This window comes from Pelophylax lessonae, assembly GCF_965119305.1.
Source record: "Pelophylax lessonae genome assembly, chromosome: 5".
In the NCBI taxonomy this organism is placed as follows: Eukaryota; Metazoa; Chordata; class Amphibia; order Anura; family Ranidae; genus Pelophylax; species Pelophylax lessonae.
The window spans coordinates 416,810,407-416,826,004 of NC_138772.1; the positions used below are offsets into that span (position 1 = coordinate 416,810,407).

At 45.3% G+C, this 15,598-nt stretch overlaps 1 protein-coding gene across 1 annotated transcript in view; it reads right to left on the reverse strand.

Annotated features, from left to right (window-relative positions):
• The window catches only part of PRKDC (protein kinase, DNA-activated, catalytic subunit), a 1,165,045-nt gene that overhangs the window by 239,991 nt on the left and 909,456 nt on the right, over positions 1-15,598 (reverse strand). Inside the window, exons 71-73 of the mRNA XM_082258689.1 lie at positions 9,373-9,551; positions 9,098-9,278; positions 8,005-8,165 (exon numbers count right to left, since the gene is read on the reverse strand). Of these exons, the coding sequence (XP_082114815.1) occupies positions 8,005-8,165; positions 9,098-9,278; positions 9,373-9,551 (521 nt within the window). The remainder of the gene's footprint in view (positions 1-8,004; positions 8,166-9,097; positions 9,279-9,372; positions 9,552-15,598) is intronic.

Sequence of the window (15,598 nt, forward strand, 5' to 3'; positions counted from 1 at the left end):
GGGAGCCTCATTTAAGGCTACATCACACAAGTACATGACTCCTTGGTGGATCTGATCCACCATTTCCAGCCGGGCAGGCGGCACGTCATCAGACACGAGATTGCTCCTAAGCATCTTAGTCCAATCAGCCACCGTCTGAGCCCCCAGAACGGACGCGAAAACGGGTTTGAGCAACGAACCCGCCACCGTATAGGAATGGCGAGCAAGAGACTCCAACCGCCGGTCCGTGGGATCCCGGAAAACCGGGGTATCCTCAGTAGGAACCAAGGTAGCCTTGTTCAACACGGCCACAGTGTGATCCACCTGTGGTGGGGGCACACACCATCGTGATTCCGTAGCCGGCGCAAAAGGATAAAGCAATTTGAACCGACTAGGTACCAGGAATGGACATTTCAACGTGCGCCACATTTCATTAACAGTGTAATGGAATTCCGCTGGGCAGGGAAAAACCTGCGTAGACTTGCGGGTCCTGTGCGTCCCAAATGAGGACACAACGCCCGGAGGACAGGGCTCATCCTCTAAATGCAAGGTTTCTTTAACAGAAACAATTAACTCATCCATGGTCGCCCGTTCTTCAGGTGACCCTGGGGAGGATGTATCAACACCCTCCATTTCAGCCTCCCCCTCAGACCCCAGGGGGTCTAAGGATGAGTGGGACCCTGAAAAGGGCATGCTCGCAGCAGCAGCAGCCATATCCCCATCTGAATCAGAAGAGAGACACAACCTGGGCCTCTTTCTCGCAGCCCGTTCAGACATCAGCATTTCCATATTTGCCACCAAAGTCGCTACTACAGCAGCCAGATCCGGTCGCAGCGGAGCCACAGGAGAACTGGGGCCCCCCACTAAAGTTGGAGGAAACTTGCTTTCCTGAGAATCCATGGCTCAAGTTATCAGAACAAACTACAGTGCAAAAAACGGTGTACTGTCCCCTTTAAGAACGCTGCGGTGTGCGCAGCCCACCGCTACTGCTACAGTGATGAAAGACCCCCAAAGGAGAAAAGAAACTGAGCCAGAAGCGATATACAGAGGGAAATTGATAGTGATAACCTGCAGAGCCCGCAGAGTGTTGCTACCAGTGTCCTTGCTGCTGATGGAAAGGAAGTGCTGCTGGAGAGGGCTGGACTATATGCCAGACCCAGGGAAAATGGCTGCCCCATAGGGATGCATAGGAGGATACGCCAAAATGGCCGCTGACATGCGGCCGGACCGATCGTTCCACCGCCCACAAAATGGCGGCGGATGGCGCCAAAATGACATGCAGGGTCGCCCCAGAGGAGCTACACATGTGTGCCCATAGCAAAGATGGCGGACCGCGCGAAAATGCACCGCTGCGGTCACCGCACAATCATAAACGTCAGCACCCCCAACAATGCACCTAGGTGACACAGGGACAGGGACCCCCAGGCAACATACAGATCTGCACAAGCGATCCCCGCAGGGATCGCACAGGGAGTCACACAGGCACAGACACGGGGAACACACAGCAACACAGACTGCCACCCCAGACAGAGGCCCCACACAGAAAAGTACTTACCTGTACCAGATGGCGTGGGGAGCCTCTATGCACGGAAAACCTCAGTCCTCATCTGACAGGGAGTGCCGTGAGCCAGGGACATGACGCTGCAGCACCGCAGACGAGTCCTGTGAGGTAGCCACCTCACGGCTGCATCCCTGTAGTGAACAGGGATGGTTCTTTCATAATGCAAGGGCGAACCATAGCTGAACGCTCGATGGCGGGCTGGGGGTCCATCTGACCCTTTTGCTCTGGAGAACCAGGGCGGCCAGTCCGAATCCCAGCACCGCATGATCCATCTTCATCCGAAGAGAAGACTAACACTAGAAGCTGACAAAATAAACAGCTAGTAAAGTAAGAGAAAAAAACTGACATTTTCAAAGAAAATCAAATAAAAGATTAGGAAGGCTGAGACTGAAGCCCCAGCACAAGGGAAGCCTGACTATTCCTGACGCTAGGCAGATTAAAACTGAGTTGGGAGTGGTGATGCAGGGGGGGTATTGACCAAATGGGACAGCCCCCATGGGTGTGTATATGCTAATGCCTTTTGTCTTTGGACCAAGTCTATATGCCTAGCTATTCCTACGGATGGGAATACAATACCCAACAGTGATGACTTAGAGGAGGCGGCGACTGTCGGAGGACGTAAGAGAAACGCATTTTTTCCCAACATTTTTAGCAAACAATAAAAAACCCAGTGGTGATCAAATATCACCAAAAGATAGCTCCATTTGTGTGAAAAAAAATATGTTATGCTAAAGATTTCTAATGGGTACAGCGTTGCATGACCGTGCAATTTCCATTCAAAATGCGACAGCTCTGAATGCTGAAAATTGGCCTGGGCAGCAAGGGGGTAAAAGTGATCGGTATTGAAATGATTAAACACTATCAAAACAAAGCTCTGTCCCTCTCAAAAAATTATACAAAATTAATTTGGGTACAGTGTTGCATGGTAAAGTGTGACAGCGCTGAAAGCTGAAAAATGGCCTGGAATGGAAGGGGGTCAAACAGTCCAGAACTGGTGCGTGGCTTAGCGATGGCGGAGTGAGGACGCACCTCGTAGAGCTCTGCACAGGCCGGGATTGGGTTCACCTCACACAGCCTACCGATCAGCTTACCTCTGCATGCCCGGTGACCAGAACACCCCGCTGACACCAGGGGAGGCCAGGAGCCGCGATATCTCCCATTATTTTCTCCGCCAGCAGCCGTTCCACACCCCAGCCCAGCAATCCAAGATGGCGCCGCCGCGCTCCAGCATTGCAGACCAGACGGCCAAAAAGGTACAGACTGCCCAGACCGTGCCCCCAGGTGATCAGCCCCACGGTCATAGGGCAGACTCCCCGATCGTTTCCCCTGGTTTCTCTGGGCCGGACTTCCCCCCTGGACCCTCGGATAATCAGGGACTGGCTGCACAGACTGAAAGTGTCATTAGGGGGATGCTTGCAGACCTGCCCCCTAAACAGGACATGCAAGAAATGGCAGCCACAATTATTAATGCTCTCTCTAAGGAGCTACAAGACATTCGCACACAAGTGGAATCTGTGGAGGAAAGGGTTGCAGACTTGGAAGAATCCTCCGATTAAACAGAGGCCAGGCTTTCAGCTTTAGAATCAGAACAGCCCATGCAACGGCACTTTATTGATGCCCAATTGAGGATGGATGACTGAAAAACCGCAGCAGGTGCACCAAACTGCAAATTAAGGGGATCCCTGAAGCCACTATGGGTTCTGACCTGCGCTCAACGGTTATTGCTCTCCTAAATCAGCTCCTAGATAAACCGCCAACAGAGGAACTGGAATTAGACCATGTTCATAGGTTACAGGGGGCCCGCACGCCCTCGAGGGAGCAGCGGGACCCCGGCTCAGCTACCCCACCTGTGATGTCCTCTGCAAAGTCCATTTCTTCACCATTAAGGAGGAGATCCTGGGCCAGTTGTGTATTAGGTGTCCAATGGACTTTGACGGGGCCTCCATCCATGTTTACCCGGATTTCTCCCACCACACGCGGGCAATGAGGGGGATGTTGTGCCCCTTACTGGAGGTCATTCGTTCAGCCGAGGCAACATATCGTTGGAGACACCCCTTCCACCTTTTTGTTAAAAAGCAAGGCTCTGGCTTCTATCTTCACTCACCAGACCAACCGCAGGCCCTGTTTGCCTTCCTGAACAAACCCGCTGTGTCTGTCCCTGACTGGCTTAACTTTCTTATCTGCTCTGAGGTCTTTGCTGTCCCCCTCAAAGGTCCGCGGAGACCCAGAAGGAGACCACGTTCCAGACCTTCCAGCAGGTAACCTCGCTGACGCACCTGAGGAATGAGGATTTGGGCCCATCAGGCTCGTGATGAGTATTTTTTACTGGATGTCTTTCAATGTGCCTTTGACTCTCTGCTCTCCATAACTGCATCTCCCTGACTTTTGCCGCTGAAGCTTCTCTCCCTACTACTTCTACTTTTATTTGTTCAATGCTGGTATAGCATCTTACCCCTTTGCTTATTTTTATGGTGATGTCTGTTTTTTGATATTGTACCACTGCTGGCCCCCCTCCCGTCACCTTCGGGCGAACCTACCCTTACTCCTCCTCCTCCCCCACATTACCCTTTCTTTCTACCCCCTTTTTTTCTGCCCCTCCTAGCCTTCTCTCTAATTTCCTACTCTTCTCCCTTCCTCCCCCACCCTTTCCTTCCCTTCCCATGCCCTTGAGTTATTGGATGGACTGACGCTGTCAACTCTTATTTTTTCTGGTCTATATGGTAACTGTGGGCGGTGCTGGTCTCCATGCAGTTGCCTATTGGGGTGTGTTCCCTCATTTACTCTTTTTATTTTTTGGTGCCAGGGCACCATGGGCGCTGCTCTGTTTGCCTGCTCTTACGTCCCTCTGGGCCGCAGTGAGCGCTAGCTGTGTACCAAGTTTCGAGCAGTGGTGTCCGGTGTCCGTGGTGGCTGGGGGGGGGATGGGGACCCTGTGCCGCCTCCTAGGATTGTCGCGGTGTCGGCTGGGGAGTTGCTTTATCACCTCATCTGTTTACCTCTTATTTGTTTACCTCTGGGTAATCTGTTTACCTCTTATTTGTTCTCACTCCCCTACTGGAGTCCTGTTTGTCAAAATGTTTATTATGATATGAGCTATTCCTCTGTCCTGGTGTTCTTGGCCTGCTGCATCTCTGTTCTCTATGTGTCATCTTCTCGCCACCCCCCTGTTAGGGCGGTTTCCCTGCCTGGTTGTTTTGTTTTAACACCCAGCTAGGGACCCTTTTTCGCTTCATTGCTAATAGTATTCTCCCTCTTTTCTCCTTCCTGTCTCTTTCCCTCTTTTCTTTCTTGCTCCTACTCCTGTCCCCCCTTCTTTTCTTTTTCCCCTGCCCCCTCGGGGCTGGGCCTCTACACTGTTGGGCTCCCCTGCCCCCCCCTCCCTAAACTTTGCGGTGCCCCCCCCCCGTGCCTTGCCTACCAATGGGTGTATTGAAGATCACCTCCCTCAATGCAAGGGGCCTAAACATCCCAGAAAAGCGCTCTCGCCTTCTGGCAGATTTACACAGATCTAAAACACAAGTGGCTTTCCTTCAGGAAACACATTTTAGAAGCGACAATGTCCCCAGGCTTTTCAATAGAGACTTTCCGTTGGTGTACCACAGCTCCTCGCCTATCTCAAAAGGTAAAGGGGTCAGCATCCTTATTGCTAAATCTGTCCAGTGGGCTTTGGGTGCGGGCGAATGCACAGGGTCGGTTTCTCCTTCTTAAAGGGCGGATTTTGTATGTGTAGGTCACTGTTGCCAATGTTAACTTTCCCAATTCCGGACATTCTCATTTTTCGCGGGACCTGCTCCCGATCCTGTTGGAATTTACAGAGGGACTGCTAATTTTTGGGGGGGACTTTAATGTTGCGATGGACTCCCTGTTGGACGTTTCCAAGGGCTCCTCCCATCTTTCCTATGCCTGTCTAAGGGGGCTGAAGTCCAAGTTAGCACTCCTTCACCTCACTTACCCCTGGAGGCTGTTGCACCCCCAAGATCGTGACTATTCTTATTTTTCTCAGGTACATCATACCTACTCCCACCTAGACTACCTCTTGCTACCGCACAAGGATCTTCCCCGGGTGCTGTCTGCCCAGATTGACGCCATATACCTCTGTGACCATGCCCCGACACATTTGTCTGTCCGCCTTGACCCGTCTTACCCGAACCCCTCTTCTTGGCGGCTTAATGAAGCTCTCCTGCAATCCCCAGATTCATGTACCGCGCTTCGGTCTGCGCTTTTGGATTACTTTGCCACCAACAGTGACTCGGTTGACAATCCTCTGGTTTTGTGGGAGGCGCACAAGACATTGGTGAGGGGGCTACTCATTCAAATCGTTTCGCGCCTGAAGCGGGAACGTTCAAAGCTGATTGACTATCTCTTTACCCAGCTGCAGTCGCTGGAGGGTGCCCCCAAGGAATCTCTCGCACGCTCTCTGTATCAGGAGCTGGTCAAGGTCCGGGAGGAACTGCGTTCTCATCTGTTCCACAAAACGAAATGGATATTGGTGTGGGCACGCCGAAATATGTTTGAATTTTCGAATAAGCCTGGAGTGTTGCTGGCTCGAGCCCTAAGGGGCTTCCGCACCAAGACCTTTATTTCTTCCATCATGTCGGCTGGGGGGAGGAAACAAACTACCTCGCGGGACATGGCCGCAGAATTTCGTACCTTCGTCCAGGAACTATATGGTATCAGTGTTGGGGGGGGGAGGGGTGGCTGCCTCGGCGACTACCCCTCCGACTGTGGCCTCCATTCAATCTTCTATCTCGGCATCGGGCATGCCGTCGTTATCGCTCGAGGTGAGGAGGGAACTGGAGGCACCCATCACGGTCGAGGAACTGGACCTGGTGCTAGCTCATTCCAAACCTAGGAAGGCACCGGGGCCGGATGGCTTTACTCTGTCCTATTACAAAACCTTTTTTGACATTCTTTCCCTGCACTTGATCTCTGCTCTCAATGCAAATAAAGACGGCCAATCCATGCCGGTTGACTCACTTAGAGCACATATCTCTCGGATTCCTAAATTGTTTGCCAGAATTTTGGCAAAGAGACTACTACAACATATCCCATCTCTGATCCATAATGACCAAGCAGGGTTTGTCCCTCTTAGGGAGCCTCGCGATAACACCATTCGGGTCCTCAATCTAATCCATGCGGCCAGATCCTCCCGGTCTCCCCTTGCGGAGAAGGCTTTTGATAGAGTCAACTGGCAGTTTGGAATTCTCTCAACCTGACGTGGTCCGGGAGGTGCAGCGCATTTAAAATTATTACTCTACCCAGGATACTGTACTTGATAGAGGCCCTCCCTGTGCGCCTCCCATCCAGTTTTTTCAAGCGGGTGAACTCTCTGTTCCGAGAGTTCGTTTGGTCACGTCGTAGGCCACAGGTATAGGATAGGTGCTGGCGTTGCGACGGCGCTAAAGGGACAATGTTCCATAATTTCTGGGAATGCCCACTGATTAAACCTTTTTGGCAAGCAGTGACCGACACCATCAAACAGCTTACAAATGTTGACTTGGCGGGTGACCCTGCGGCATGCCTGCTGCATCTCACTCGAACGCCGTTTAAAAATATAAAGTATCTTTGACTATCCAGCTTTTGAACACTGCCAAAGCCTGTATACCCCTCTGTTGGAGGTCAACTGTCCCACCTGCGAGGCCTCTGTGGTTGTTCAAGGTTAACAAACTTAGGGACATGGAGAACTTGTCAGCTACTTTGTACAATCGGGAGGGCGTCTTCCAGGACAAGTGGGGACTGTGGGACTACATCACCTTTATTGATGCATATCTGCGGGAACACCCCGGCCATGGTTGAAGGGTGGAGGCGATGGGGGTGTGGGTCTGAGGGGGCCCGGGTGTCGCTCTGTTTCTCTGTTCTAGTTTCTCTTGTCCTTTTCTTTTTCCCATTGTTTCCACTTTTCTTGTTCTTTTTTCTTTTCACTATTTATCCTATACCTATATTAGTTGTCCCTTCCATTTACACCTAGCACTGTGTTTCTGCTAGTGGGGACCTCTCCATCTACTTCCCTCTACTCCCTACAAGTCTTTTGATTGACTCCTTGGTTTTAAGATTGATTTCCACACTAGTATCGTTTAGAGGTCTACCCGCCGGTTTCACATCTGTCACCGACACACATGACAATCTCTAAAATTGGTTGTCGATTGTTTGGTTCTTACAACTGTTCATGCCTCTATTATGCGGTGCATCTTGTCATGCACACATCCTTTCTGGAATTGCGCTTTACCCTTTTTTGGATTGTTTTTTTTTATTGCCTTGGAGCTATGTGGAGCAATGTGTATGTCAACAATGTATGTTTTGTACCATGCCGTTTTGCTTATTGCACTATTTTCCATGTTATGTATCACAACCTGTTATTAAATAAAGAAATGATAAAAAAAACAGTCCAGACTTGAAGTGGTTAAAAGAAACCAGTACTTTACATTTGTTAATATTTGATATGGTTATGAAAACATCTAACTCACCTCCCTGGTCATCAAGTCCAAAGTTTCAGAAGGATACAGTTCAATAATTTGAAGCAATCTTGGAAATTTTAGTCGTGCTTCCTCAGACTCTAATTTTAACGCTTTAATCATTTTTTCCACAATGATTTCAGGGAACTGTTTCAGGTCCTGTGCATTTAGTACTATAAAACAGGCATGGAATAATTCAGATGATGTTGCAGTAAGGATAATTAAATTGGAAAGTTAGAATATGTAACATGCAATATCCATAATGAAATGATTTAAAACTAAATGTAACTATCAGGTAACATTATAATTCAGGAAAATTATTACATTTGTTTTATTATTATAAATGAATTTGAGTTTGCACTGCGCTTTACAATTTAAAGGGAGACAGTACAATTCAAGACAAGATGGTCAAATGAACCTTCTTGTAATTTACAATTCAAAAGGGGAGGCAAGTGAAAAAAAAAGTTAATAAGCTTTGTGGGAATGAATTGATGGAGTTGAGAGAAAGAATGTCAAAACTTTATAAACAAGGTACTGCTGGGAAAATCCAACTGGGAGGCTTCATTCAAACGGGGGGTGGAGTTTGCTACCTCTCTGAAAAGTGACCTGCAGTTTATTAATTTTCAGAGGCAGCTGAGGGTGGTTTACAAGGGTTCAGGAGATGATACTGTAGCCTCTTAAATGATTTATATTTATCCAAATGGGGATTTTACATTAAAATATCATGCTGCAATGGTGTTCCAGGCTTTTGACATGTGGCTTTGGAGCAGTCTTATGACTAATTGGTGCGCTTGACAATCGTTATGCCTGCCAAATTTCAGCAAAGGACTGTGGGTATGACCCTGTGAACAGACCCAAGTGGCCGCCATGTCTGTTTGGTGGTGAGGGGACAGTAAACAGGCAGATTAACTATTATTTGTACTGCCCTCTTGTCGTCTATGTGATCAAGGTCTTTTTCGTGTAAATACATTCATAGCCGAACTAACGGGCCTGATAAGATGCAAACCACTTTTTGAATACATATTTACTCAACCAACACTCTAAAAAGCAGGTAGTACCAGTTCTGATCTGCCCACCCATGCATACTGAATACACAAAGTAATACCTGATTGGGCATCTTCTACTTTCCGGAGATGTGTGTCACAAAAGTTAACCAAGGTCATATAAGCTTTAATGACCCCTTTGTTGTCAGTGTGTTTCTTAGAGCATGATTGCTCCTCTTCTGAAGCTTTTCTGACTGCACACTTCAAGTAATGCAGAGATTTTCTATACAGCCCAGCTGCTACCTGCAGTTGATAAGGCAAATAAGGAAATTGACAACTGCATTAATGAAAAGATTTTATTAAACATTTTTTTAAATCTGATTAGATGGATGCCTACTTCATCTGCTGATTCTGCAAGCTGTATGACTCTTCTAGCCTTTGACTCCTCAATTCTCTCCAGACTGTCCGGCTCCTTGCATGTTGCATCTCCCATGATTCTGTAAGTGGCTCCTAATAATATGTTATGATATTTGGATGCACGTGGGTTGTTGTTCAGATAGTCTAGACTTGTCTCCTCTGTTACATTGGAAAACAGTAATTATGCTTAACATATACATTGTATAATATATTTATATATATATATATATATAGTCATATGTATAGCGTGAAGTATGTATAGTAAAAGTTCCTGTCAGAAGAGCAACGATATATAAAGTGTGAATGAAGCTATGTTAATCTAATTGTATATTTATGCTAGAATATGGACATACGACCAATATTGCAAAGCAAAACAGACCGTCAAAAAGCTTTGGGAAATCCTTTTGCTTAGGGCTTTATTAGACAGGCAAATAAATTTAAGAGACAATTAACAAACCTAATGCATTTAGACATGTTAAGGATGTGTTTTTGATGCATTTGCGTTAAATTAAAAATTGCCAGATGCCCCCCCCCCCCCCCCCCTCTATGGTGTTTATTTTTTTATTGTAGAGATTTCTGTATTATTAGCTGGTCTAGTAATGCTTTCTAAACCGACCTCAAATATGCTGTAAATGCCATAGGGATGCTACATGTTTAGGTTTAAAAAAGACACAAGCCCATCTAGTAGTTCAACCAATAAATAAATCATACAATCCCATACCCACAGTTGATCCAGAGGAAGGCGAAAAACACTAGCAAAGCATGATTCAATTTGCTCAAGCAGGGGAGAAAATTCCTTCCCAATCCCCAGAGAGGCAATCGGATATTCCCTGGATCAACTTTACCTATAAATGTAAGTAACCAGTTATATTATGTTTTTTTTAGGAAAGCATCCAGGCCTCTTTTCAAGCAATCTTCTGACCTGGCCAGAACAACCTCTGGAGAGAGTATTCCACATTTTCACAGCTCCTTCTGTGAAGAAACCTTTCCGAATTTGGAGATAAAATCTCTTTTCCTCTAGACGTAAAGAGTGCCCCCTTGTCCTCTGATGACCTTAAAGCGGAGTTCTGCCTTGGCCTAAAAAAAATTAAAAGTCAGCAGCTACACATACTGTAGCTGCTGACTTTTAATATCAGGACACTTACCTGTCCTGGAGTCCAGTGATGTCGGCACCCGAAGCCGATTTTGGTATCGGCTCTTGGGTGCTGCCGCCGCTATTCTGGGAAAGGGAACCCGGCATTGAAGCCTTGCGGCTTCACGGCCGGGTCACTACTGTGCATGCGCGAAGCGCGCTGTGCATTCCTATTGGCTCGGTGGCAGGGGGAAGGAGGAGTGGGCCAAACTTCCGGGACACTGCGCCGCGGCCCGTGTCCCAGAAGAGGGGAAGGGGTACCTGTCAAAAACGGGTACCCGTTCTCCCCTGAAGGGTGCCAAATGTGGCACCGGAGGGGGGGAGGAAAATAAATAGCGTAAGTTCCATTTTAGGGTGGAACTCCGCTTTAAAGTGAATAACAACACAAAGTTCACTATATGGACCCCATATGTATTTGTGCATGTTGATCATATCCCCCTTAAACTCCTCTTTTCAAGAGAGAATAAATTCAGTTCCTGCGCATGTCAGTCTCAGTCCTATGGCAGAATACACTGCAGCCAGGAGTCAAACAGCCTAACCACACAAGATCCGCCTAAATTGTTTCACATACACTGTATATCTGCCAGAACCCTTAGTGTCGGGATGACACTTATAAAATGTGTGTTACATTTTAATTAAATAAAAGTTTTTTGTTATATGGAATCACACTATGTTGGCTTATCCTGATATATCCCTGTCTGAGTTCATATGACGGTTTGTCTGAGGAGGATCCAGTGAAGTGGGATATCAACCTGCATATTTAAAACAGTGCTACTGCTGGTTTATAATGTTACCAGTCATTCTGTCTGGCAAGTCATTTTAGGAGTAACTGGTGCAAGCAACATAAAGGGTGCCTCACTGCACACATTACCTCTGAAGAGCGATCATAATTTGCACTTTTTTTGTTGCACTTTATTGGACTTTCCTTAGGACTGATTTGAATCACTAATAGCCTACATATGTATATTTGAATTTTTGTATGATTTTTAGTATTTGATCTTGTCATGAATTTTTGCTAATTTATTCAGCGTGTTTTGCACAGATTAGCACATAGAATCTCATCTGTGTGATTGCACAGACCAGTACATAGCATTAAACCAGCACAATTTGCACATTTACATTCAAGTATGCATGCTTGATAACCATTTAGAGTGATCACATGCATAGAAGTTTTGCATATTGTTGTGGAAATTTTATTGTGGACGTTTCTTCAGAATGTATTTTTAATTAAATTGTCATTATGTCTCCCAGTGTCAGTTCACCGATAATCGCTACGCACAGCGAATATTGCTTTAACTGGCATTGAGTGAAAGACTTGTTAGTGAAAACCTTCCATTAAGATGGGATGGCACAATACTTGTAGCAAGGAGAGATCTATCGCACACATATATACCCGCCATCTGGGGCCCCATCTATTTACTGCTGAGATATGTTTGTGATGTAGAATTCTTATAATTTTACCAAGATTAATGGATGGCATCTTTCAGTCATATTTGATCCATATGACTGAAATACTGCTGCTATTGTCTTATGCAGAGAAAGCCTTATCAACTGGAAGAAATAGAATGGTCACTATTAAATATGGTTTATATGAACTATATTTGATGGGATCCACTAAAAGGTAATGGGTCCATGTTTATGAATTAACATGACTGAATAATGAGAAGCCATGTGCTCTGTCCTTTGTGGCAGTTGGGAGCCTCTGAGTTCAGTCATGTCCATACATGGGCATTCACTCCACAGCCCCATTGTACTTTTTGAATGTATACATGTTCTGCGATTGGTGGTCTTGAAGTCACTCCTTGTAACCTCCTTTTGTTCACTTGCTGTAAATAAACCAAGCCCTGCCCTGAGATACACAGAAGACACAGGAAACTCACACAGGAGGAAGCACACACATGGACACAGAGCTCTCACACCCATTCATCCATGCAGACACAGAGAGACTTTCACACAGAGGACACACACACACAACCACTCGCTCTTACCCACACTCATGCATCCACATAACCACATACATACCCAGAGAGAGACCCGGCAGATGGCATCGATATGACCCAGCGTGTCGGTTCCTTTTTTTTTGTCGCAGAGCGCTTGGTATATCTTATGCAAAAGAGTGGTACATTTGTACTTTTCAGCACAAGCTATTAATGGCGTTTGGTGCGTATTAATCTTCATTGCACTGATCGGGTTTCTATGCTCCAAGCCCTATTAATTTCCCAAAAAATATTTAACTCACTCTTTTTTTTTTTTTTGCACTGTGCACTTTCATAACTATTAATGCACATTATGTAATCCATATTTGGTTATGTACATGTCCCTTTAGGAATTATTTTTAGCATTTGAGTATTTTTGCGCTGATTTTCACATTTATTGTTTATTCATTTGCATTAATATACTGCAGGTATAATTTGGAGGAGGGTTTTCTGAGCAGTGAGATTTCCTTTGAGTTAACCACATTTGCTAATTTGTTGGCGAGTTTACTTGTCATTATGTAGCATTATGTTTTATCCTGAACATTACTAATACTTTTTTTTTTGCTTTGCTTTGAGGAAGTCATAAGAAAGGGTCAATTGTCCTCAGCCTTTTTGAAATAAACTTTTGGGGTTAGATTTTTGTATTTTGAAGTACTTTGGCTGTGTGATATTTTGTGGTTTTGATCCATTAGTTATAGGTTTTGTTTTTCTGCAATGTCCAGGAAAAGCATTCTCTTTATTCTTTGGTATATGGCATATTGATATGTGACTTTGGTAGCTTTTTCGTATTTCATATTTTTTTAGTTTAACCACTTAAGGACCAGAAGGTTTTACCCCCTTAATGACCAGGCCATTTATTGTGATATGGCACTGTGTTACTTTAACTGACAATTGCACGGTCGTGCAATGCTGTACCCAAATAAAAGTGATGTCCTTTTTTTCCCACAAATAGAGCTTTCTTTTGGTGGTATTTGATCACCTCCGTGGTTTTTATTTTTTGCGCTAGGTTTTACCCCCTTAATGACCAGGCCATTTATTGTGATATGGCACTGCGTTACTTTAACTGACAATTGCACGGTCGTGCAATGCTGTACCCAAATAAAAGTGATGTCCTTTTTTTCCCACAAATAGAGCTTTCTTTTGGTGGTATTTGATCACCTCCGTGGTTTTTATTTTTTGCGCTATAAACAAAAAAAAGAAAATTCTGAAAAAAAAAAAAAAAATTCCCAATAAAAAAATTAATTGTTTTCATCAATTTAGGCCAACGTGTATTTTGCCGCATATTTTTGGTTAAAAAAAATCCCAATAAGTGTATACTGATTGGTTTGCGCAAAAGCTATCGTGTCTACAAACTAGGGTATAGATTTATGTCATTTTTATTCGACTTTTACTGGTAATGGCAGCGATCAGCAATTTTTAGCGGGACTGCGACATTGCAGCGGACAGATCGGACACCTGACACTTTTAGGGGGACCAGTGACATTACTACAGTAATAAGTGCTAAAAATATGCACTGTTACTGTATTACTGTACTAATGACACTGTCAGGGAAGGGGCTAACACCAGGGGCGATCAAAGGGTTAAGTGTATCCTTAGGGGATTGCTTTCTAACTGTGTGGGGGTTGAACTCAGTAGACAAACATAGAGACTTGGGGTCCTAAACAGGAGGAACACAGGATCTTTGTGTTCATCACTAACAGAACAGCTGTCTGCCTTGTTTACATTGCCAGACCGTCGTTTTGTCTCCATGGGGAGCGATTGCGGGTGCCTGGCAGACATTGCGTCCGCCAGACCCGCTGATTTGCTCCCCCTCTAGCCAATTGGTGCGTGTGTGTGCCCCTACTGTTACATGAAGCGAAATACTAGTACGTCATTTCGCATAACAGAGCCGACCTGCCGCCGTAAAACTACGGCGGCTGGTTGGCAAGTGGTTAACATGAGTCAGTTTGCTAAGTTTTGTTAAATTTTTAAAGGAAGTGTGTGTGTGTATTTTTATTTTTGGCAGTCTTTCTGCCCAGCTCCCTGCAGGCTGGTAAGGATTCCATGCCATTGGATGGGTGGGAGGGGATGGCTTTTTTTTTCTCCACATGATTGTCGTATATGGGGGTTTGCTTCTATTTTGGCTTTTTATCATTGTTTGATTATTCTTTAATGTTTGTATTTTTTTTTACTATGTTGTTGTTTCTTTAGAACATATTATAAGTGACATCAATATTCAGACCTTGACATGGATCCGGAGGAAGCGATACAATCGGGAAACACATTGATCATTAGGACGCCATACATCTACAATTATGTCTAAGGACTGTGTCCAGGATGGGAGATATATTTGTCCCAGACTCATGCTGGATAGGAATAGTTTTATATTTGTGCTGTGTAGTGAGCTTGTTTGACTCAATGAGGGGTTACCAAACTCAGCTGGAGCAGGTTTCCACATTGCATCGGAAACTCAGGCAGTCCACACTGCTGCAGGTAGTTAATGACATCCCCAAATCCCCAAGTGATCCGATTACAGTGCGGACAAAAAAGGGTCCTGCAAATGCGCGATTCAGCAATATCTGGCAGTCTTGCTGTGCCTTTTAACTGTGCCGTGACTCATCCAGGGAGTCACATGCAACCCGCTACTGAGCTAATTCCTCACAACTGCTATATGACATGTTCATTGCCCTTAGTGGCTGATAGTTATAACCAGATTATGCCTTCAGTTTTTTAAAATTTGTAATAAAATTGTTTTGTTTTATTTCATTTCTGATTTTTGTCTCGGTGTTGGTTTGTTGGAAAAAAACAAGTAATATGATTATCTAACTAATAGGGGTGTACCAATACCGAGTATTTTCAGGAGTACTTGTACCGATACCTGAAACTAAATTAAGAGACCCATTTTCCTTTCCTCTGCCCACCCCCTTCTTTCCTTGGGATGACAGTAGGGTTTCAAAAAAATGCCTAAGCAGGAATGGTGCCAACACAATGGGCCAACCCTTTATATTTTTGTACTCAAAATCAGGTACTTACACAGCTGAACATTTGAAGCAGAACTCAACCTATCCTAAATAACTATCCTAAATAACAGTAACCACTTAGCACCTGGGCCAATTATG